The sequence below is a fragment of the Nicotiana tabacum genome, chromosome 2 (genome assembly GCF_000715075.1).
Source record: "Nicotiana tabacum cultivar K326 chromosome 2, ASM71507v2, whole genome shotgun sequence".
Taxonomy (NCBI): Eukaryota; Viridiplantae; Streptophyta; class Magnoliopsida; order Solanales; family Solanaceae; genus Nicotiana; species Nicotiana tabacum.
This window is the reverse complement of record NC_134081.1, coordinates 31,219,529-31,244,210: the sequence shown is the minus strand read 5'-3', so window position 1 is coordinate 31,244,210 and position 24,682 is coordinate 31,219,529. Positions and strand designations below refer to the sequence as shown.

The 24,682-nt window shown below is 38.4% G+C and overlaps 1 protein-coding gene and 1 pseudogene across 1 annotated transcript; one reads left to right on the top strand and one right to left on the bottom strand.

The window, feature by feature from the left end:
- The first annotated feature begins 756 nt into the window (after nt 1-756).
- LOC107768583 (protein PIN-LIKES 6-like) lies at nt 757-6,761 on the top strand. Its single transcript, XM_016587704.2, has 11 exons — nt 757-971; nt 1,180-1,422; nt 1,689-1,768; nt 1,843-1,967; nt 2,312-2,433; nt 3,136-3,324; nt 4,497-4,571; nt 5,674-5,774; nt 6,019-6,071; nt 6,165-6,359; nt 6,439-6,761. The coding sequence occupies exons 2-11, from the start codon at nt 1,255-1,257 to the stop codon at nt 6,558-6,560; spliced, it is 1,230 nt and encodes a 409-aa protein (XP_016443190.1). The 5' UTR covers nt 757-971; nt 1,180-1,254; the 3' UTR covers nt 6,561-6,761.
- Nucleotides 6,762-7,079: 318 nt separating this feature from the next.
- Nucleotides 7,080-11,079, bottom strand: LOC107764589 (uncharacterized; annotated as a pseudogene).
- Between the last annotated feature and the right edge of the window lie 13,603 nt (nt 11,080-24,682).

The window sequence follows — 24,682 nt, the reverse complement described above, 5'->3', positions numbered from 1 at the left end:
GGCTGTATGATATCTCAGTTACAATATATGTAGAAACTTGGTATCTTACAGAAATAATAACCATCCACTTTATAGTGGAGGGATCCTACTTTAGATATAATTAAAAATACATAGTGGAAGACCCATGATAAATCAGCTTTTCCATAATTCCTGTCAGGATTCTCTCCTCTAGTGCGGTTGCAACGGCTCTTGTCTATGAGCTCGATATTGACTCGAGCTCGACATCGACCCGAGCTCTCTATCAGTACTCGAGCTCGAATGTGATTCGGAGCCTTATATTGATTCGGGGACAGTATTGGTCGGTCTCTGCCTCGTAAGAGCGATAACTTCATCATAGTTCGATTTGGATTCGAGCTCGATAATGATATCGAGCTCGACATTGATCGGTTCCTAGGGCTCGAAGCTTGATGACCTGACTTCAGACTTCAATCTGATCTTCGATCCAATGCATTACCATTTCGACCAGTACGTACGAAGTACTAACCACCGTATACAGATAATATTTTTTTTTATTGTTTGATCATACACCGGAAGGATTTTTTGAAGATGAGTTTTCAATAAGTGAAACTTTTTTCCCTCACAAAACTAAACATTTTGTTTAAAATAAAGTACGTGTTCGATGGAGTACAATTTTAATTTTCAAATTTCTCAACTAAACTTCAAAAATTAATTTTTTTCCCCCTTCAAATACTATATGTCCAAACCTTTGCAAATTAAAACTTCTACATCAATCATTTAACTTTTGAATGACAGTTCGCATCATTTTCTTGTCATGAATATTCGCGAAGCTGTACAAATAACTCCTTTAGTATACCCTTTTCGATGATTGCTTTCTGAACTCCCTTCCTCTTTCTTCGTCCTCACCTTTTCTTTTGGTGGGTTTATTTTCACGACTTGAAACTCTTATTTGCATGTCAGTACTAATAATAGACTACATTTGAATTGAATGGCCTGAAAGATTCCCCTTTTTGGTAGGTCTGCTTTTTCATACACTAGTTTCTACAACATCTATCAATTGTGAATCTATAGCAACAGTATTCGTCTTTTTATGTTGACAACCCTTTCCTAAGTTTTTAACTTTTCTTTATCATTAAGATGCTTGTTAATTGAACAGACCAAGAATCAACCTTTGATTTAGAATGATAAGTAATTGGAGCATTGTTTGTTAATTATTTGCAGAAAGGAGCAAAGCTCTTGGAGTGCTACGACCAAAATTAAACTTTGTAAAAGAATCTCAATCTTTAGCCTGAAAAGATGGAGCTTCTTCTGCAACCGCAGCAAGGAGGAGAGTCTTTAATGGGGACCATTAGGATTGCTGTTTTGCCCATAGCAAAAGTTTTTACCATTTGCTTCATGGGATTTCTCATGGCCTCCAAGTATGTTAATATTTTGCCAGCCAATGGAAGGAAGCTTTTAGATGGGGTTAGTTCTTTTTTATATCATCGATCGATCATTATTAGATAGGGAATACATTGTAGGCATGCCGGATCTAGGAATGGTACAATCTTTAAAGTTATTAACACCATTGTACTTCTGAGTTCATAATTTAGTATATGATGTTTGTCTCTCTCTCTCTCTCACACACACACACACACACACATATATATACATATATATATATATACACACACACACTTAGACTGCTTCATTTTAATCTCCAATTGATGTCACTACATGGTTTTATGCAGTTGGTGTTTTCACTTTTGCTCCCATGTTTGATGTTCTCTCAACTTGGACAAGCCATTACGTTTGAGAAACTGCTTCAGTGGTAAGGATTGAATACAAACTTCTCAACGCAATTCCAAAATAGTGGATTCAACTGATATTCGTTCATTTTATCAGGTGGTTTATCCCTGTAAACGTTGTCATTGCCACCATATCTGGTTCTATTATAGGTTTAATTGTTGCCACAATTGTACGCCCACCATACCCGTATTTCAAGTTTACCATTATACAGATTGGAATTGGTAAGTGCTGTGCTGTTCCCTTGTTACCACTCATAATTATTCTGAATTGGTGGTTATGGAGTTAACTGCATTTAGTAGTATGGTTGCCTGAAGTTGGTAGTTGGAGAAAATATAATTCAAGTGTCCAGAGTGCATTTACAACTTTCTTTTTACAGTACACCTAACGTCATAATAATAGTTAAAGGTTCCTTCTATGTATGGTATGCTTAAAACATAACTAAATTTGTAATATGGCTGAAAGTTCACATATAAGCTTGTAAATTGTTTATACTATTTATATGTGTTGGCATCTGGAATTCATTACATGATCAGATGCATTATGAATTTTTACACTTGTAATGCAGGGAATATTGGAAATGTACCTCTAGTCCTGATTGCAGCATTATGTCGAGATAAAGAAAATCCTTTTGGTGACTATGAGAAATGCTCTCGAGATGGAAATGCATACATCTCATTTGGCCAGTGGGTATGCAATACTTTAGAATTAATGTTTTGGATCTTTGCCATCCATTTTGATTAATGTAGTTCTATACATCTTTTCTTTCTTGACACTTTTGAGGTTTTCTACTACTACTTATTTTGCATTTCCGTCATTATGAACTTTGGACGCATTCTCGTGTCTGACTGAAACATACTTTAGTGGATATCTCAGTTTCCCGAGAAGATGTAGAAACATCAAGGACAACGCAAAAACTATCACTATATTCCCGATATCCTATTAGCTATGTTCCATTAGAAGCATCAATTGTGTACGAAGTCTAGATTCTTGTGGAGATGTGTACATTATTAATGCATTTAGACACCAAAACATTTGATTCATTTATTTTTTGAAATTTTGAGCCATGTTCCATGTTAAATCGTTTAAATTTCTTATTCACACTATGTCCTGGCTGACCGGAGTGCAGAAATCTCGTGTTCATTTTGGAGTGTATTTGACCAACCAATGGGTCTTCTTGTCCTGCTTCTCATTTTCTGTCAAACCTTCCCCTGAAAAGATAGAACCCCCAGAGTTTTCACTAGAAATTATTAGGCAATATAGTATAGTAGTTTGTGTCAAACACATAGCTCTAAAAGTAATGACTCCTGAATCTTTCTATAAACGTTTTTGAAGTACACAAAACTGTTTTTGCCAAAGTTAACAGTGATTCATTGTCTTATTTGTGCTTAGGTTGGTGCAATTGTCGTGTACACCTATGTATTTCATATGCTCGCACCTCCTCGTGAAGGTACCTTTGATGTTGAAGATGGAAATATTCACATCAAGACTCCTAATAAAGATAGCCATCCAATGGGTAGTTCCACAGAGAAAGTTCCATTACTCACAACAGCTGGCCCAAGTGCTTCAACGGAAGAAAAGGTGAGACTGCCTTGTGCTATGTTTAGATAAATTGCCCCTTTGCCAATAATGTCATTGTTACAAAAAAGATTGCCCCTTATGCAACCGGAGAAGAGCTTTAAAATTTTGGTAGTAGGGTTCAAAGCATGCCGTAAACTGATTTCTCTTGCGATATTCCTCGGTTATTCTAGTAACATGTATAGCTTCTTGTAAACAGAAAATGCTGTTTGTTAAAGACCCTGAATGATTATGGCACTCAGGCTTCTCCTAACCATCAAAAGCTCCTTTACTCTTCAGAGAACTTAATTCAAATAAAGATAATCACAAACCAATTTCACATTTAGGTGCATCTGGATTTGCAATGTTTCAAGTGAATTGAGTTTGAAAATCTAGAGTAATTACATTTGGGTGAATTAGGACTCCTAATAATACCTAGATATCCAAGAGTGGTGGTTAGTGCAACCAGTTCACATTTAGGTGCACATGCACTTTTTGCAGTGTTTGAAGTGAATTGACTTTTAAAAAATCTAGACCATTTACTTTTTTGGTGAATAAGGATTTCAAATCCATAGCTAGATATCTAAGAGTCATGTTTAGTACATCTCAAATTCTCGCTTAGGTGTTTCTGGATGAATCAAAATTAATGTGTGATTACTTTAACTGTAATCTACAAATTTCATATCCGTAAATCATGGATTTTCACTGGAATATTAAACTTATGATTTTGAGGTTTTCAAAATTCAACCTTAACTTGCTTGTACATTGAGGCATGACTGTAGCCTTTCACTTTGACCAATAAGATGAAGGCTTTGATGGTGTCTCTTCATTGCTTTTAGGGGTTGAATTACAGTTGATAGATGACTGGATGCTGCCGTAGGTTCATATCTTTTTGTTTTATGCCAACATAGTGATAACAAAAATAATAAATATGCCTCAGTCGCAAACAATTTGGGGAATCCCAAACTAGCTGGGGAACTTTTGATGGATGATTGGATCAACACGAAAGGATCCAATCTCTCTCGTGATGTCAACATAGTGATGAAGGATAATTAATCTTTCTGTTGTTTTCTGGATCCTGGATTCTCATAATGCAATGTGATACTAATATTTTGATATGGATTTCAGTGATCCAAGTTTGATTTTATTGTACTGATACTGACGGTTTCATTGCTCGTCTCTTTTTTTTTTTGCAGAGTAAAAGTTTCTTTAAATTTCTCTATGAGAAACTGAAACTCAAGCAAATCATTCAACCCCCCATTATAGCTTCTGTAAGTTCAATATGTTGGAATGGACATGCATGATGATTTCACTTCTTTCAACTGACTTCATTTTGGTGCTCCATAATGAATATTTTCACCGACAAAACAACAACACAACAACAACAAATCCAGTGTAATCTCACAAAGTGGGGTCTAGAATATTTTCACTGACAAATTATCTTACAAATTGATTTCGGCTGAAGAACGCTTTTTCTTACTTGTTTAACATATTTTGTAAGATATTATGCTTGGGAAGGCTTCACTTTCTGTTTATAGGCAATTTTTTGCCAGTACATTTAAGCTAAGTTGCTCGGACTCTTCACTTTCGGTGTTGTGTTGACAAGACATGGGTGTGGGTGTGGGTGTGGGGTCCGTACCAGATCTGGTCAACCAATTTTGGGTACTTTGACCAAAATCGATGGAGAAATTCGAGATGGATACAATGTTTTTTTAAATCAAAACAAAAGATAGGGTGAAATTGAAAAAAATAGAATACCTTGTGTATAGAAATTTTTTTATCAGTCATTTTCCTTTTTATCTACTTGGATTCTTCTTTTGATCAATATTTTCTCTTTTTTGGAATACCTTGTAAGTTTTCCACATAATGTCTCATAATTTAGACATTTTTATTAATCTAATTTTAGCTATTTGAATTATTTTTAGCCGAATCCCCACACTTGTATCCGTACCTACGAATCTTAAAATTTAGATCATTAAGAATCCGACCTTTAGATCCGCACCCGTATCAGATACCCGCAAACCGAGTCTAAGCAACTTAGCATTTAGAAATAAAAGAGCTTCATAACCTTAATCACAAAGTTCTGAACCATGGGTTCTTACTGACCAAATGTTTAGGTATGGTCTTCTTGGGGTACTATCGAAATTTCATTTAACAGCTTCGACTTGCTGCTTGATGTGTAAATTACTGCGAAAATGCTATTAAGCAGATATACCACTTCTAATGTAACTTAAATTTTCAGAAACAAATGTTTTATCTGTATATCTAACTGTTCTTCAGATAGACGGACTTTCAATGTTTGGAACTTTGGGAAATTATGTTGTTTAGTATTTCATTAATTCAGAGCATATGAATTGTTTATCATTTCAACAGATCCTAGCTATTATCATAGGCTGTGTGCCAGTCTTAAGGCGACAGATATTTACTTCTGATGCTCCATTTTACTTCTTCACTGACAGCTGTTTGATTCTTGGGTAAGTTGATTTCATTACAGAATTTGTTTTATGAAGCTACTAAGGTTTTGCACTACATGCAAAAGTTCCTGCAGTAATGGCATCTATGTTGTTTCTTAAGATTTTCTGTCATCCTAAGCTATTCATATGAAATTGATCCTTCAAGCTATTCTCACATAAGTAAATGTCAATAGAACCTTTTTTATGAGTATGATGATGCTTAGTGAACTAAATAATGTGATGTCTTTGTATTACTTATTACCAGGGACGCCATGATTCCCTGCATATTGTTGGCTTTAGGAGGCAACCTTGTTAATGGCGAGTCCACTCATTTTTTACCTTTTTCGTGATAAAGCTCATTTACGTGTGTCAATATCTTATGCCATGTGCTTAATATTTAATCATGTACAGGACCAGGAACTGGAAGTGCAAAGCTTGGTCTAAAGACAACTGCTGCCATTATTTTTGGGCGGCTGCTATTGGTTCCTCCAACTGGGCTTAGCATAGTTATGTTAGCTGATAAGCTTGGCTTCCTTCCCACTGATGATAAAATGTTCAGATTTGTTTTACTTCTCCAGCACACTATGCCCACATCTGTACTTTCTGGTAAGAATACTGTTTACTTATCAATTAAAAACCTCATTATTTGTATACTGAGTTCGATTATTTCTGGTCTGGTTGGTAGGTGCTGTTGCTAACTTGAGAGGATGTGGGAAAGAGGCAGCTTCTATCTTGTTCTGGGTTCATATCTTTGCTGTGTTCTCTATGGCCGGATGGATAACCCTCTATCTCAACATACTCTTTTGAATCATAAACGAAGGAAGGATTTTGATGAAGATATTTTATATTCCTCTCCTAAGATTCTTCCAGCTTATCCAAAGTTGCTGCTTCTATGCCATCATTGTTAATAGTTACTCGAGAAGATGTATTTATTATGTAGGAAAACCAGCTACAACTATAAATAATTATTGATAGTGAAGATATTGATCATTATCCGCTGTTTGCTGCTTCATATTCTAAAAGCAACTTGTGCTAACTCAGAAAAGTTTATATCAGAGATGGACTGAGCACCACTTTGTAGACTCAGAACAGAAATATCATAATTCAAATATGGCAAAAGCTTGACGTTCTGGAGAAGGCTGTAAATGGGAAGATCTCAAGCATTTTAACCACTATATAACAGCTGGGAGTCAGTAGTACCACAGGATGTGCAACCCTCAGAATCTGTCCAAATTTTGGGTGGTGAATATTAATGAAAATGTGAAAAGCGAATCAACTAGTAAATACAAATTAGCATGTCAACCGAGGTCATCTAACCTGCCCTTATTTATTCAAGAGCAGAATAAGCTCCCACATTGAATACTGATGAGATCGACAAGATCCAAATACAAACCGCTGTGTTCACAACATAGGACCTATATAGTGCCTCGAATAGGTTTCTTCACCGAGTAAAACCTATTCTTTGAAGCTTTACCAATCTAATGATCAGTAACATGTTAAAACAGACGGATCAAAACTAAAAAATAAAAAGTTAAAACAGAGACCACCATTTCCTGCTTTGGTTATTAACCTGCTGAGAGGTAAAAGATTGATTTGTACGTCTCCCTTGTGAGCAGAAAATAGGGAGACTAAGGCTCCTCTCCATCAATGGGTTACCTAACCACAACAGCAGAACAACTCCAACAACACCGACAACAGGTGCAGCAGCTGCAAAAAACCATCTTCCTCGTGTACCCTCACTACCAGATTGTTCATTGACAGCGTCATTATGGATCACTTCCCCAGATTCTGCTCCACCATGACCAAATTCATCATTTTCTTCACCATCAGTGCTACTAGAAGAACCATCTTCATTTATTTCATGCTGTGGGATTCCGTGAGCCATCAAATTGCTACTGGCCCTCTGCTTTCTGTACTCATATTCCAGGTCATCAGTTGGAAGTTCATAGCGGCAAAGGGGGCACGAGTTTCTTGACATTAGCCAAGGCAAAATACAGGAGGGATGATACAGGTGAGAACAAGGAAGTTGGTTTACAACTATGCCAACAACAAGAGAATCCTTGCAGATTGCACAAGTCAAACTGTCAAGCTGTTTGTGGTCTTCTTTAACAACCAAACGTGGTAGATGATTTAAAACAGAGACAGCTGCAGGTGGTGCTCCTCTTCTTAAACCATCTGCTTCAGAGAGATGCTCTAGTAACTCCTCGAAAGTTCTAGCATCAAGATAGTCACTGGAATCAGTCCGCAGTTCTAACTCCTGTGAGTTGGCTGACATGTCAGTAACATGTCTTCGACTGCCCTCGGGAATTCTGAAACGAACTGTAGCCTGAAACTCAGGAGAACGTAACTGTCTGGGCCAATTTCCAGGGTGACTGCTTTCATTAAGGTGTAATGACCTTTGAAGTTGAGCTCTAGCATCCAGAGTGTGTACTAGCATCAGTATCAACCTCCTCCAATTCATTGTCATCTTCTTCTTCTTCCTCGTTATCGGAGTCCCAGTGATACATACCAGCACCCATTGGGTCAATATCAGTATCAGTTTCGAAGTCACTTCCTTCATCTGAGTGAGCAGAATGATCATTATCAAGGTAACTATTACCATCAACAGAAGCATCAGAGTTCCCTCCATAAGCACTATAAGAAATGGACTCAATTTCACTATTAAAGTTCCTATACCCGTTGAAGGTGACATTTGATTCAGTCTCCCCAAATAGAGAATCAGCACCATCACTTTCAGTGTCAGAATGAACCCTCCTCCACCTCCTAGACCCACTTGGAGTGGTCCGAGAACTGGTGTGCTGCACTGACCTTAAACCAGCATCTCCTTCTATTGATTGATTATCATGCTCTAGACCATTGGCTGGGTTTTGCCTTGCCAAATTTATCATTTGTGAGAAGTGTTGAGAAAAGAGATTCTCAATTGACTCAGAACTACTGTACAACCTTCTTCTCGACACAGGCGTCCTCCTTTGATAATCTCGCATGGGTGTCCCAAGATCCTCCAGGAGTAAAAATTTACAATCAGCACATATATTTATTGCTTCAAACTCACCAGCCTCGTTATCTGATATCAACAATCTATGACATAAAGCACATGAAGGAGGAAGTCCAGCTTGGCCAACAGCCAAAATGCTACTCATGTGGCCAAACACATAATCAGAAAATTCAGGTGAAACAGCATCTGAGTTTGCATCCATCTGCATAAAAACAGAGAGTGCAAGATGAAATCAAAACACAGATGAATATTCAGCAACTGAAACTTGCACAAAAGTAATGTTTTGGACAAGGGAAAGAACAGAAACTACAAGTGGAAAGAGGAGCCACATTCAGATGAGTTAGACATGATGAACTATCTTCTGCTGCTTGAGAATTAGTTCAAAACTACAAATCGTACATGGTTCAACAGCAATGGGGGACTTGGCTGGCTAATTTATAACCCCTATTCTTTACCGAGCTACAATGACATTTACCTCCAAACATTGCGCAAAATACAGAAGAGATATATGTATGATGTATTTGCATGCTCATGCATGATGCATGCATATTTGATGGCTACTACTTAGAATAACTCCAGAATAACCTTAAGATAAAATTTTACAACTAAAGAACAACAACCAACAAGCTTGTTTGAATTGAAAAGGCTGGAGATGCATAATCCACGTCAGTTTGGTGGATATGATCTATTACATATTCTGAGTGTTTTGGGAAGTTGAAAGTTGAGGATGGAGGCTACCGTCTTTGCCACTGAGATTTCGCATAGGTTTTTCTTTCCAAAGGCAGAATAGATACTAAGTTTGAGAACCTTCTCCTGGTGAGTTTGTGGTTTTCATTCAGTTTGACTGGTTCTGGATGGGGCTGCCTTCATTTGTTAAGCGGATATCCTTCCTCATCTAAATGATTTCTCCTCCTTGAAGTACCCTCAGTCTTTGGAATACAACAACAACAACAACAACAACAACAACAACAACAACAACAACCAACCAACCAGTTGAATCCCACAAGTGGGGTCTGAGGAGGGTAGTGTGTACGCAGACCTTACCCTACCCCTGGGTAATACAACAAAAAAAAATTAAAATTGAATATAGTATCACCTTTCCAAAACACAATCAAGTTGCTTCTGATGCAGCTATTTTTCTATGTTGACCTATATGACAATGATTGCCAATTCACTTAAGCTGCCAAATTCTGCTATGAATACGACCACGTAGTAACGTTGCACAAAATTATCCAAACACATCCCTCTCTACCACAGCCACCATTCAAAGGACATCCGCTTAAGCTACCAATCTTCTTTAACAAGCACATGGATTATTTGTTTAGAAATAACTATCCACTATAGAAACATTAATCGCGATCCAGAGTTTTCTTTCGAAAATAGGGCAGCCCTCAAATAACTCATTCTTCTGGATAGCTGCTTCACAGATTAAGGATCATCAGAATTAACCTCAGTTGGTGCTCATTCCAGCTTCCTCATTTTCCCATAATCTTTACCATGAAAGTCCAATATAATGGCAAACTGATCAAGCTGACGGTTCATTTTTTAATTCTAACCACTGATCAATTGCCAAAGTTTTCATAATGTAAAGTCTCACTGATCCTCTCATCTAAGTCTTGACAGAATAGAGATCATCATGCCCCTAGTAAAGTTTAATAAGACGATAGAAGACAAAAGGGAGCAAGAAAACAATTAAACTGTTTATAATTGAACAATTAGCCAAAAAGAAGGCAAAGTAATTCACAGAGGATCCAGGTGTAAAGGAACTGGCATTTTTTGCAGGAAGCTAAATTATTAGACTATGAAATCTACAGAGCACATTTGACAATACACACACAAAAAAAGCACAATAATTTTGTGAAAAGGAGTAGGAAAATACACACCAAAAAGATTATGGGTGCAGTCTACCGATCGTCAATTTGTTAATAGAAGCAGTAGCACAGTCGATCTCCTAAATTAAGCAAAAAACAACTGAGGCAAAAACAAAAGGAGAGGATAAAGGGTCAATTCCAGCTGCAATGAGAAAAGACAACGCGCTAAGACATGAAATTTTATTTATAGTAGCAAAAGAGGAAGCAACTTTGGGAATTAATTGACAAATATAAGTTGTTAATAAGCAGAATAACATCAGAATTGAAGATTATTAAGTAACACAAAGCCAAAAAAGGAAAAGAAAAATAGTGAATCAGAGGAGAAATTAGGGCTTACCCAGAAGAAAAGCAGAGATTTTGAACATGAAAAATGAAGAAAAAGTATGAGAGATGGGAAAACCGGGTTGGGCGTAGGGTGGGGGTGGGGGGGGGGACGATAAAGAAAATGGGAAAAAGAATATTTTAAGTACTAGTCATAAAAGTTGAGAGCATAGAAAATGGGGGGAGCCCCAGCTTAGGAAGAAGCAGTCATTGGTGTGAATTCCGCACCCCACCAAATACTAAAACATTTTTTTTCCAGGACTAGATACTTTTGGGAGAGAGAAAAGATAGAGAAGCTTTCTCCTACGCAGTCTCATCTTGATGACCCACCAATTCCTTTTACCGGAAGACAAATGGAAAAAGAGATTATAAAGTGAATAATTAAATTCTTACCGATAATATAAAAATTCTAGTAGATAATCAACCAGACTACTAACACCTTGACATACCAACTTCAAATGAAATAAAGAAAAGAAAACTTCAAATGAATGTGATATAGGTATGAATATGGTCCAATACATAGACCGTGTCTTTGAGCTTGTCATGATTCTATATTTATTTACTAGATATTATTATTATATCTTAAGGTACGATCTAATTGACAGATATGTGTCATGTCTAATGTATGGATTGGCAGATATGTGTCATGTCTAATGTATGTCTGCAATAGGAATGTAAATAGGGCAGGGCAGGACAAGCCTTGACCAGCTAAAATTTTGACCCGCCCCGTCCTGCCCCATTTACCCTTTTGTCAAAATTTTATCCCGCCCCGCCTCGTCCTATTAAGAGATGTCCCGTTTAGGCTCTATTTTATTTTTCTCTTTATTTTTTATTTTACAATATGCTTTTAATTTCTTTTACCCTTTTCACTTTCTATTGAAACATTTAAAATATTATTTAGTTGTTTATGCAAATTAATTGAATAAAAATATAATTTTTTATTCATTATTAAAATGTTAGACACGATTTGGACCATAGCAAGTTCTATGAGGTAATATTATTCTGCACTTGCCACTTATTGACTTAAAAAGAAGAAGAAAAAATTGAATAAGATTTGGACCCTACGGAGATCTTGAACAGAGCTTCATCCTTGTCGCAATTCTCTTATATGGCCTACGTAATATATTATTTTTGGCCTTTTATTACGCAAATGTATGATTTTGGATTTTTGACCGCTTCTGTGACATCCACATTTAGAAAAGGAAAGACAAGATTGAAAACTAAAATGGCAAAGTCAAACATATGATACAGAAAAATTTGGACAACATAAAGTTGTAACGACCCGACCGGTCGCTTCGAAAGTTATAGCCCCGTTCCCCCATTTTCTGCTTCTTTTTGTGTTCTTCAACTATATTATGATGTACCGGGTTAGTTGGTTCGAGTCCGGAGTGGTTTCGGAGTGAATTGAGACACTTAGTCTCTTTATTAGAAGCTTAGGTTGGAAAAATCAATCGGATGTTGACTTATGTGTAAACGATCTCGGATTTGAATTTTGTTGGTTCCGTTAGCTCCGTTAGGTGATTTTGGACTTAGGAGTGCATCCAGAATGTGATTTGGAGGTCCGTAGCGGAATTAAGTTTGAATTGGCGAAAGTTGGTAATTTGGCGATTATGTCGGCAGTGAAAAATTTGATATCGGGGTCGGAATGGATTTTCAGAAATTGGAGTAGGTTCGTGCTGTCATTCGTGTTGTCATTTATGACGTGTGTGTAAAATTTCAGGTTATTCGGACGTGATTTGGTAAGTTTCGACATCGTTTGTGGAATTCAGAAGTTTAGAAGTTCTTAGGCTTGAAAACGAGGGTAATTTGGTGTTTTGATATTGTTTTGAATGATTCGAAGGCTCGACTAAGTTCGTATGATGTTATGGGACGTGTTGGTATGTTTGGTTGAGGTCCCGAGGGCTTCGGGGTGGTTCCGAGTGGTTAACGGGAGGTTTGGAACTTAGAAAATGTAGCTGAACTGCTGCTGCTGGTGTTTTCCGCACCTGCGGAGAGGGAGCCGTAGGTGCGCGACCGCAGAAGCGCATGGGAGGTCGCAGATGCGGGCAGTGTTAAGTTGGACTGGAACCGCAGATGCGAGAAAGGCTCGCATCTGCGAGCCCGCAGATGCGAGGCTGAGTCGCAGATGCGAAAGTGAGGAGTTGGTCGATTTCCGCAGAAGCGGAGGAAGAGGCGCAAGTGCGCTATCGCAGGTGCAGTATTTGGACGCAGATGCGGAGCCTAGGATTTTAAGTGAGTTCCGCACCTGCGATGGAAATTCCGCAGGTGCGGCATCACAGAAGTGGAAAAAAGGACCGCAGGTGCGGTTTCACTGGGCAGAAAGTATAAATAGAGGACTTCGAGATTTTTCTTCATTTTCACCTTTTTTAGCTCGGACTTTGGAGCTTTTGAGGTGATTTTTGAAGGGGATTCAAGGAAATTCACTGAGGTAAGTCCCTTGAGCCAAAGTACCCTTAGCTATGATGTTTTTCCGTTGATTTCTCATCTAATTAGTGGGGTTTTGAAGTGAAAATTGGGGGTTAGGGCTTGGGATTTTGGAGAGTGTAATTTGGGGATTTGAATGACTAAATGAGGTCGGAGTTTGATAAATTTGGTATGGTTAGACTCATGAGTGAATAGGCTTTCGAGTTTTGTGATGTTTGTTGGATTCCGAGATGTGTGTCTTCGTATTTCACTCATTATCTGATATGCCCCGTGAGTCTCTAGTTTCACCTGTTTATGTGTCTACGCTGGTGGGCGATACTGTCATTGTAGACCGTGTATATCGGTCATGTGTGGTGACTATTGGGAGTCTGGAGACTAGAGTAGATCTCTTATTGCTTAGTATGGTCAATTTAGATGTTATCTTGGGTATGGTGAGTTATCAGATGTTTTGTTATATGGCATTAAGCCAAGTGGGGGAGTCTGCTATCTATGATTAAATTGTTATTTTGAAGGATATAGTGTGTACGGGGTGTGAATTTGATCTGTGGTATTAAGGCAGGGTTACCCCCTTCGAGCATTGTTGTGCTAATGGGGCACGTGTCTTTCAGCCCGCTTGGGCGATGCAATTTAGAATCTGGAATTACATTTAATGGTACCGAGATTTACGGTAATTCTGTATGATTATGGATTATACATTTTAGTATAAGAAAGGTAAGAAGAATAATTTTAAATTCGCATAAGGTATTTTCAGAGTGAGCGTTACAGTTGAGGTATTTATAGAGGTACTTAAGAAGAGTACAATGACTTACGGGCCTTATGGTGGTGTGGTGATATGTTAGAGTATCTTGTAGTGAGCTCTGGGTAAGGATCATGGAGTTCTGACAAGGAGAAATATCAAATTGAGGATAATTCAGAAGAAACTCGAAGTGAATAGGATAACTGGGTAGTAGGCTAGACCAGTATGTTGATGGCATGATAGATGTAGTGTGTTGTGCAGGATTAAGATTTACATGTACAAGGTTTCAATTCATTCTTGAAGGCAAGTTCACGAATTCTGGACAGAATGGTCAGTGTTGTATATTTAGATGAATGTTATAGTTGCTCGGTAATCCCTGAAAGGGGTGCGCGGTTGAAGGGGCATTGTGTTTCGATTTACGGATGTGTCATTCAGTTGTTGTTGAGCTTATTCGTGTTTTGATATTTTCAGTGAGTTGCTCTTCTATGCTACGAGGGGTTGTGATTCGTTGGTTGTATATACCTATGGTGCAGTTCTATTAGGGCCTTATAGCGAAAATGTACGCGAGATGGGTATTTGGGTGATGCATGAGTAGTCGCACATTGGTTATGTTCTTTCGGGTTTGTGTGGAATTGTGTCATTTGCTCTCCATGGTTATGGTAATGCGCTTCGAGTACTTGATGCCGGATTGCGCGTGGTTATTGATTTTGAGCATGGTGGTTGAGGTATTTCATGTGGATCAGTGTTTGGATGGGGTCGCGTATTGCGGCAGAGTTATGTTAAGATATGATCCTTGTGTTAGATTCGTGTGTTATGGTTCTAAGGTGTGTGATGGGTTCTTAGCATTGCATTGGGGTGGTACCCGTCAGGCTTACGGGACGATTCTCTTGTTTGAGTCTTTATTTTGATTGAGTACATTTGGAAGGTTGCTTATTGGTGCACGAATTGCACGGGTTGTGGCTTTAGATAGTGTGGGTGTGGCATGTCAATAGAGTAGTTGGTATTTGATAAGATGAAGTCGTCGGATCTAGGACGGGTGCTATCAAATTTGATTGTGGCATATTTGGAAGGATAATATCGAAAGTCGGCTTAGGAATTTGCTATGGTTCTTGTCGAATGAGAGGGAGCTCCATGACTGGTAGATCTGGTGAATGGTTATGAGTCTCTGTGTGTTTCTTTTATCATCGGTGGTGTACGAAGGTTTTAGAATGGAGTCTTGCTTGATACGAGGTTTATTACCGGCATGGAGTTGTTTCGAGCAGCTACGGTGATTAGAAATCATTGCTTCGAGCATTTGAGCTATATGGTATTTGGAGTTTTGAGAATTTGAGTTATGGTTACGGCTTTTGGTACAGCTTGTCTAGACTTATACAGTGTACAGGTTGCGGGATTCTGACCTTATAAGAAATTTCGGATGTTGGAAATTGGATTCTAAGGCTTGTGAGTTAGGTAGAATTTAAAAAAATTCAGTTATGTGGTGTTATCAGACCTATATGGGATAGGGTGACGTGGGATAACCCCCGGGTTCGTGCGTGGTAAGATGGAATAGTGATTTGGTGGCTTGGAAACAACTCTTGGCACGTTCGAGTACGAACGTATGTTTAAGTGGGGGAGGATATAACGACCCGGCCGGTCGTTTTGAGAGTTATAGCCTCGTTCCCCCATTTCCTGCTTCTTTTTGTGTTCTTCAGCTATATTATGATGTACCGGGTTAGTTGGTTCGAGTCCAAAGTGGTTTCGGAGTGAATTGAGATATTTAGTCTCTTTATTAGAAGCTTAGGTTGGAAAGGTCAACCGGATGTTGACTTATATGTAAACGATCTCGGATTTGAATTTTGTTGGTTCTGTTAGCTCTGTTAGGTGATTTTGGACTTAGGAGTGCGTCTGAAATGTGATTTGGAGGTCCGTAGCGGAATTAGGCTTGAATTAGCGAAAGTTGGTAATTTGGCGATTATGGTCGGCAGTGAAAAATTTGATATCGGGGTCGGAATGGATTTTTGAAAATTGGAGTAGGTTCGTGGTGTCATTTGTGACGTATGTTTAAAATTTGAGGTCATTCGGACGTGGTTTGGTAAGTTTCGACATCGTTTGTGGAATTCGGAAGTTTAGAAGTTCTTAGGCTTGAATCCGAGGGTAATTTGATGTTTTGATGTTGTTTTGAGTGATTCGAAGGCTCGACTAAGTTCATATGATATTATGGGATGTGTTGGTATGTTAGGTTGAGGTCACGAGAGTCTCAGGGTGGTTCCGGGTGGTTAACGGGAGGTTTGGAACTTGGAAAATGCAGCTGAACTGCTACAGCTGGTGTTTTCTGCACCTGCGGAGAGGGAGCCGTAGGTGCGCGACCGCAGAAGCGCATGAGAGGTCGCAGATGCGGGCAGTGTTGAGTTGGACTGGAACCGCAGGTGCGAGAAGGGGGTTGCATCTGCGAGCCCGCAGATGCGATGTTGAGTCGCAGATGCAGAAGTGAGGAGTTGGTCAATTTCCGCAGAAGCGGAGGGAGAGGCGCAGGTGCGCTATCGCAGGTACGGTATTTGGATGTAGATGCGGAGCCTGGGATTTTAAGTGAGTTCCGCACCTGCGATGGAAATTCTGCAGGTGTGGCATCGCAAAAGCAGAAAAAAGGACCGCAGGTGCGGTGTCACTAGGCAGAAAGTATAAATAGAGGACTTCGAGATTTTTCCTCATTTCCACCATTTTTAGCTCGGACTTTGGAGCTTTTGAGGTGAGTTTTGAAGGGGATTCAAGGAAATTCACTGAGGTAAGTCCCTTGATCCTTAAGTACCCTTAGCTATGGTGTTTTCCCGTTGATTTCTCATCTAATTAGTAGGGTTTTGAAGTGAAAATTGGGGGTTAGGGCTTGGGATTTTGGAGAGTGTAATTTGGGGATTTGAATGACCAAATGAGGTCACATTTTGATAAATTTGGTATGGTTAGACTCATAAGTGAATAAGCTTTCGAGTTTTGTGATGTTTGTTGGATTCTGAGACGTGGGCCCGGGGGCCGGATTTGAGTCGATTTCGAATTTTGGCTATAGTTTGGTATTTTTCTTGTGGAATTGATTCCTTTAACCTATATTGACCATATTGTATTACTTATGGCTAGATTCGGAACATTCGGAGGCCGAATTGAGAGGCAAGGGCATTCTGGAGTAGGACTTTGCTTGGTTTGAGATGAGTAACGCTTTCAAACTTGGTTATGAGGGTTCGAAACCCCGAACTATGTGCTATACGAGTGTTATTGAGGTGACGCACATGCCAAGTGACGGGCGTGCGAGCGTGCACAATGAAAAAAGTGGCATGGTTGATTCCATGGCACTGTATAGTGACTCTATTTTGTTGATATCCGTGTTTTCATCTTGTGATAAAGTAATTGTGCAGTCAATCATGCTAGATATCATGTTTAAGCTTTATGCCGGTACTATTGGGACCCCTAGTGGTTGTTTCTTGCTGTCATCTCACCGATTTCATTGATATTACGTACTCAGTCATGTTCATGCATTTCATATCATATCTCCGTCTCAATTGTTATTTATTGATACATCATATCATTGTTTCGGGCTAGTTTTCATGATATTGTGAGCCTACGTGTGAGACTGGAGAGATTGATGACTGAGTGAGGCTGAGAGCCTGATTATGAGTGACAGTTATGGGATCGGGCTGCACGTCGCAGCGGTTATACTGATTTTGTGATAGCTCTTGGGTTGTAGGAGCCCCCTCGGAGTCTGTAACATACCCTCAGTGAGCGCAGTTGATTTTATTGAGGGATGGATCTTCATGGACATGGATCTTGTCCGAAGTACTTGATACCCGGAGATGGATCTTCTCCATGGGGCTGGATTGGCCTTCCTCGGTATATATTCTGGGATGGATCTCCTCTGGGCCGTATGGGCCATATTCAGTACCGAGTGGTTGAGCATTTGAGAGTGTGAGCACATGAGATTGACAGCATGGTGCATCACATACAACATGTGCATTGGCATGTAGAGATAGCAAAATTATATTCTTTACACTATTCGGATCTACCTCACTTTACTGTTTTGAGTTGCCTATTTAATTTGGAAGCATGCCTACGTTTCTGTTCAGTTATTTCTATTTTATCTGTATCGGTTGAGTTCGTCACTACCTTTTAGTCTAAATTTTGGACTTGTTACTTACTGAGTATGATGTACTCATGTTACTCCCTGCACCTCATGCGCAGATCTAGGCATTTTTAGTCACGGCAACGGTTGCTGATTGCGGCTTCAGAGTTCGAAGACTACCAAGGTAGCTGCACGGTGTTCGCAGGCCTTGACTCTCCTCCTTTATCACCAGTTGTATTTTCAGTTTATTTCTCTAGACACTGTAGTGGACTGTATTCTAATTTAGACGCTCATGTACACTGTGACACCCTGGTTTTGGGATGGATTTCATCATATTTTGGATATTTCTGTTTTCAAAAAGGCTTTCCTAAATTATTAAATTGCTTCCGTTTTTATGTTCAAAGATTTTTCTATGTTGGGATGTTGAGTTGTGGCTTGCCTAGTTCCATGATAGGTGCCATCACGACGGGGTAGGTTTTGGGTCGTGACAAAAGTTTCCCTAGCACAAAGCAAGAAGCTAGTTACTTATGTTCTAATCAATTCAAAATTTCCATTTCTCACAGAGACAACAAACATATGGATACAAAAGGAAAGCTTGAGAATATTACTGCCAAGTTTATCGATTTAAAGGAATAAGAATATATTTTAGTTCAACCATATTAAAAGTTTGGTTCCTTTTAAGTCAACTCGTGAATGGTTATCATATCAGCAACTCCGTGGAGAGTCCCCTTCTCAACATGGTCCCACCACTTGAACAAAAAGTTATCGATGACAAGTCTAAATAGAAGATAATCAACGATGACATATTTGATATCAGCGACTTCATCTGGGTTCGGGTTCATATTGACATCACGGATGATGAAAAGAAGATAATCAACTGCAATAAAAAGGAAGGATTAGCCACGAGTTATACCTATTCTACCCAATACAACCTACATTCTAGCCGGTCTATGTGATCAAAAGTAGCAACAAATATATATAGGAAACAATAATGTCAGCGATTATACTATTAAGCGCAACAACCAGTAGTAACAACAACAGTTCTACAGTGGCGGCAACTTTTTCAGTAACAACCAGCAGCATCAGTACTACAACGGTGGTAACATTTACAACGATAACGACAACAACAACAACAATGAGGAGTACTACAATAGTGGCAACACTTATTACAACAACAAAAGGAAGTAATGAGAAAAATGATCAGATAGCAGACCTACTCTGTCTGTGGTACATAATTCTAGCTTCAATCCCTGAACAAACACAAGGAAAAATGATCCTATTAGAAATGAAATCCAAAGCCTACAAGACAAAAAAAAGGCAGTATAAAATTGTCAAAATTTTTGTAAAGTATTGACTAGAAGTTGGATATTGAGTTCCTGAAAATTGTTCAGTGATATGATAAAAAAAGTTTAAGCTTATTAGAAACATCTTCTGCATTACTCCATTGCTCTTTAGTTGGATACGACTGATAATTTGTGTCAGTTAGACTCAACTTGTCAAACACCTCTTTGTATTCTATAGCTATTCTCAGCATTAAATATGTTGAGTTCCACCGAGTAGGACAATCATACTCCAACTTCTTATTACAAGAACAGTGAACCAAACGTGCGGCTTCTTCAAACCTCTCAATTATGCCAGCTGATCCAATCTAATACAAGACACTATCACGTAATTTGCTAATACTATCTCCTATCACCTTTAACCCTTCTTGCACAATCAAATTTAAAATATGTGCAGCACAACGCACATGAAATACTCGACCAGTCAACAACAAATTTTTTTTATTAAGTTTCTCATCCAATAAATTTTTAATCATAGCATTGTTTGTGCTAGAATTATCAACTGTGATAGTTGACATTTTTCATTCAAGATTCCAATCAAACAAACAATTAACCAAAGCACCACACAAAGCATCTTTATCATGTGGAGCAGGGACATAAGCAAATCTCAGTATATGACTTTAAAGCCTCCATGAATCATCAATGAAATGACCAGTAACAGCCATGAACCCTTTTTGTTACTATTGAAAGTCCACATATCGGTTGTTATGGTAATTCTACTCGTGACTTTCTCCAACAACTTAGAAGTTTGCGATTTAAAATTGTCAAAATTTTTTATTATGTCATTCTTGATTGTATTTCTGGAAACAATCTTAAACATAGGCTGGAGACTCGCAACAAAGTTCCTAAATCCCATATGATCAACTATAGAGAGTGGATACTCGTGTAAAATAATGGCATGTGCAAGTTGTTTACGTAAAATATCTTGATCAAAATAACCACCCCCAGTATCACCCTCATTTTGTACATCTCTTGGCCTATTAGGATACTTAGGTATGTGATCCAATATAGATTTTGTACCATAATTTCTATCATTTTTATATCGGCGATTGCAATACTTACAAACACTAAATGGAACACCATTAAACTTCACCGGTTCGAAATGATTCCATGCTCCGGAATATCTCCTTTTTCCCATTTCAACAACTTCATCAGATTGTAAAGGCCTTTGACTCTTATCGTCTAAGGAAATAGCATTAGAAGATGAAGCTGACAGATTCTTTTCATTTTTGAGATGCCATGATTATCTAGTAAAATAAAGACAAGAAATATCACTAAAAGCTGATATTTAGAAACACAATTACAGGAGAAGCAGATCACAGGGACTGTAACTATCCGTAAATTTATCGTTCAAAACATTTCCTTTCCCCTGATTTTTATCGTTCAAATTGACTGAAGAATCCACCAAAGTGAGTCTTCAGAATCACTGATCATGTTGAACAGTGGAATTAAAGGTTGGGGGTGCTATAATTAATTAGAAAGTTAAAAATTAGTTTTAATTCGCAAAAGTATGATACATAACTAGAAAAAAGGTCTTTGCTAACTACCAAGCAAAACAAGAAATAAAACGATCCCAAGTCAGCATGAGAAAGTATATGAAAGTTGAATATTTGTAAGGTTAACCAGTATTTCAATTGATAATACATCTTCAATCTTGTATTTCATATTCAGCAGAAGTTGTGAGTAAGAAGTTGAGAGAAACAGAAATCGAGTGTATTACCTGGATTTGCTGGAGAAAACTTTGCCCCGAGCCCGGAGGAAGAAGAATCGAAGAAGGTTTGAGGTTTGAGGAAGGAGAATCGCAGCAGTTCAAAGAGGAAGAAGAATCGCAGCAGTTCAAAGAGGAAGAAGAAGGGCAGGAGAGTTTCTGAATTTTGAGTTTGGGAATTGGGTTTGAGCATTTGGGGATTTAAGATTTAGGGGAATATAACAAAAGTACGCGGGTCTATCTTATTTTTACCCGACCCAGCTATTAACCCGTATGTGCCCTACCCTACCCTTCCCTATTAAAATTTTTCAAAAATAATAATTTTCCCTGCCCTGCCCCATTTAAGGTTATCCCTGCCCCGCTCTGCCCCAATTGCCATCCCTAGTCCGCTACACATATTTGTTAGCTTTAAGTGTCCAGTAAGTTGGGACTGCAAGATAATGTGTCTAAATAAAAATTCTAAAAAGTTTGAATGGATGTCTATATATTTAGCCTACGAATATTTTGTGCAACTTATTTAAATAAATAAAAAATTATCCCAAAATGGCATACACATTATCCGATATTTGTATATACTACACCATGTAAAGAGTCTGGAACCAAAGTAACGCATAAAATTATTAGAGAATCAAAGTAATGTGAAGGCTAACGGTCCAGTCTAACAGCCGCTAGCCAAGTCAAGCATGTATAGCGCATACCTCGCATGCGCTATATGTCCCCTTATTTTGTTTTGTTTTTCATCCCAAGTGTGTTTTGCATATAGGTGTGACGCTTGTTTGTTCCGAATATGTAACGATTTTTATTCCACGATTTTTTACTTCTTATGCATGGTTACAAATAAATAAAAATAATACGTTAATATTTATATTCATAATAAAAATATTTATACAAAAATTTAGCATTTAGTGTAATATACACAACATACTAACCATCAATATGTCCCACAACTTGTATGCCTTAGCTTATTTTGTTGGCCTAAGGAGCATGCCATCCCCACCACCCACATTTACAGGGTCATCAACCTAAACTAGTTTCTTCCATACTTCACATATGGAATTGAATAATATACAAGGATACAATACATTCTGAAATTTCCCTTGAACAACTCTTAAAATATCAAGAAGAATGTCTAGAACATAGCTAAACCAAATCTTGCCGAAAACGAAACGAAAGTCCTACATACCTCTTGTATTCTTGCTTCCAAACCTTGTTACCTTTAATACACAACCTTCCTTATGATTTTATAGCTAAAATACAGAGGTGACATGCTTTTATATTTCCAAACCTCGAGTTATAAGGAGAAATGAGGACGACAAAGTCTTACCTATGTCGTAAGCATAGTGTTGATGTGTTTGCTTCTTGATTTTGAGCTGCGGATGATGGACTTGCTTCAAAATCATAAGAAAATTCTCAGAGAGATTTGGAAGCTCTTCTTGTGTGTGAATTTTCTAGAGAATGAGGAAAAAGAAGACTAAGTCTTCTATTCATAGTAGGGTTGAAAAGTCAACCACATATGTGCTTCACCGGCCCTTCTTCCGATGCTCATATCTCTTTATCCGGACGTCGTATGAACGAACCGTCAAGAGAGTTGGAAACTAAATTCCAAGTCCTTAAATTTTGTATATAATATTTTCCCAAAATACCTTATATATCATACGAAATTAATTGCTCAAAAAGCTTCATTACAAGGTAAATCCTTAGTCGGTTTTTCTGTAACTTAAATCTGATTTTTCCCAAACTTTATATTCTATATCCAAACATCATATATAGTCATATGATGACTTTAAACTCATTTAAATCATACTTATCAAGTCATTTACACAATATACGATATCACATAAGTACGGGGTGTAACAATCTCCCCCCTCCCCATAAGAACATTCATCCTCGAATGTTGACTGAGGTATACAGAAGCATTAATCAAAGATCCGTTTCATACCTGAAGTAGTAAATAGATGCAGATATCTGACTCTCATATCCTTCTCAGCTTCCCAAGTCATCTCTTCAGCATAATTGCTTTGCCATAACACTTTCATTGAAGAAATATCTTTCATCCTCAACCGACAACTCTGGAAGGATCTCCATCACACTTCTGAAGCATGGAGACATGAAGCACTAGATGTACCTCCTGAAGGTCTATTGAAAGGTCTAACTCGTATGCTACATGAAAAACTCATTTAATGATCTGATATGGACCTATGTACCTAGGACTAAGCTTGCCCCTATTTCTGAACCTCATAATGCCTTTCATAGGCGACACCTTCAAGAATACCCAATCGCCAACCTAGAACTCTAGATCTCGGTGTCGATTGTCTGCATATGACTTCTGTCGACTTTGGGCTGCTAGAAATCTCTACCTGATCAGCTTAACCTTATCCACTACCTGTTGGATCAGATCTGGGCATATCAAATGAGACTCACCAACTTCGAACCATCCTATCGGTGGTCTGCACTTGCGCCCGTATAAATCTTTATAAGGCTTCATCTGTATGTTGGAATAATAACTGTTGTTGTATGCAAACTCTATCAATGGTAAGTGTTCATCCCAACTACCTTTGAAATCTAACACACACTCCCTTAACATGTCCTCGAGTGTCTATATGGTTCGCTTGGCTTGTCCATCTATCTGGGAATAAAAAGTTGTACATTCACCTACATCCCTAAACCTTTCTAGAACGATCTCTAGAAGTTAGTTATAAATTGTACACCTATGTTTGAAATGATAGATACTGGAACACCATGGAGGCGTATAATCTCCTTGATATACAATCTAGCGTAATCTTTTGTTGTATAGTTAGTTCTAGCATGCAAGAAATGAGCTGATTTATTAAGCCTGTCAACTATAGCCCAAATAGAATCATACATGCTCTGAGTACGAGGCAGGCCTGAGATAAAGTCCATATTCCCTGCTTCCCACTTCCATGTTGGGATCTCTAACTCATGTAACAAACTGCTAGGCTTCTGGTGCTCAAACTTTACCTGCTGGCAATTAGGACACTGGGCCACGAACTCTGCTATGTCACATTTCATTCCGTCCCACCAGTAAATCCGCTTAAGATCATGGTATATCGTAGTAGAGCCCGGATGAATGGTGTACCTGGAATGATGTGCCTCTGCCATAATTTGCTTGTGTAACCTTGCAATGTCTGGAACATAAAGCCTATCTATATATCTGATGACTCTGTCACTAGTAACTCTGTAAGGTGACTTTTTCTTTTTCCTGGCTACCTGACTCTACTCAATTAGAACTGGATCTTCATATTGCCTCTGTTTCGCTTTAGTCACTAAACAAATGGTAGCTGTATTCTGAATTGCAACTCATGCATCCTCTGAATCTATCAATTTAACTTCTAAACTGGCTAACTGATGGAGTTTATAAGCTAAATCCCTTTTCTGAGGCTGCAAGTAAGCTAAACTCCCCATGGACTTACGGCTGAGAGCATCAGCTATAAA

Bases quoted from the DNA above. Each gene is read 5' to 3' on its own strand.
- LOC107768583 (XM_016587704.2), top strand. From the start codon at position 1,255: ATGGAGCTTCTTCTGCAACCGCAGCAAGGAGGAGAGTCTTTAATGGGG. The intron at 1,769-1,842 runs GTAAGGATTGAA...TCATTTTATCAG, and splicing joins TTTGAGAAACTGCTTCAGTG to GTGGTTTATCCCTGTAAACG. The intron at 3,325-4,496 runs GTGAGACTGCCT...TTTTTTTTGCAG, and splicing joins GTGCTTCAACGGAAGAAAAG to AGTAAAAGTTTCTTTAAATT.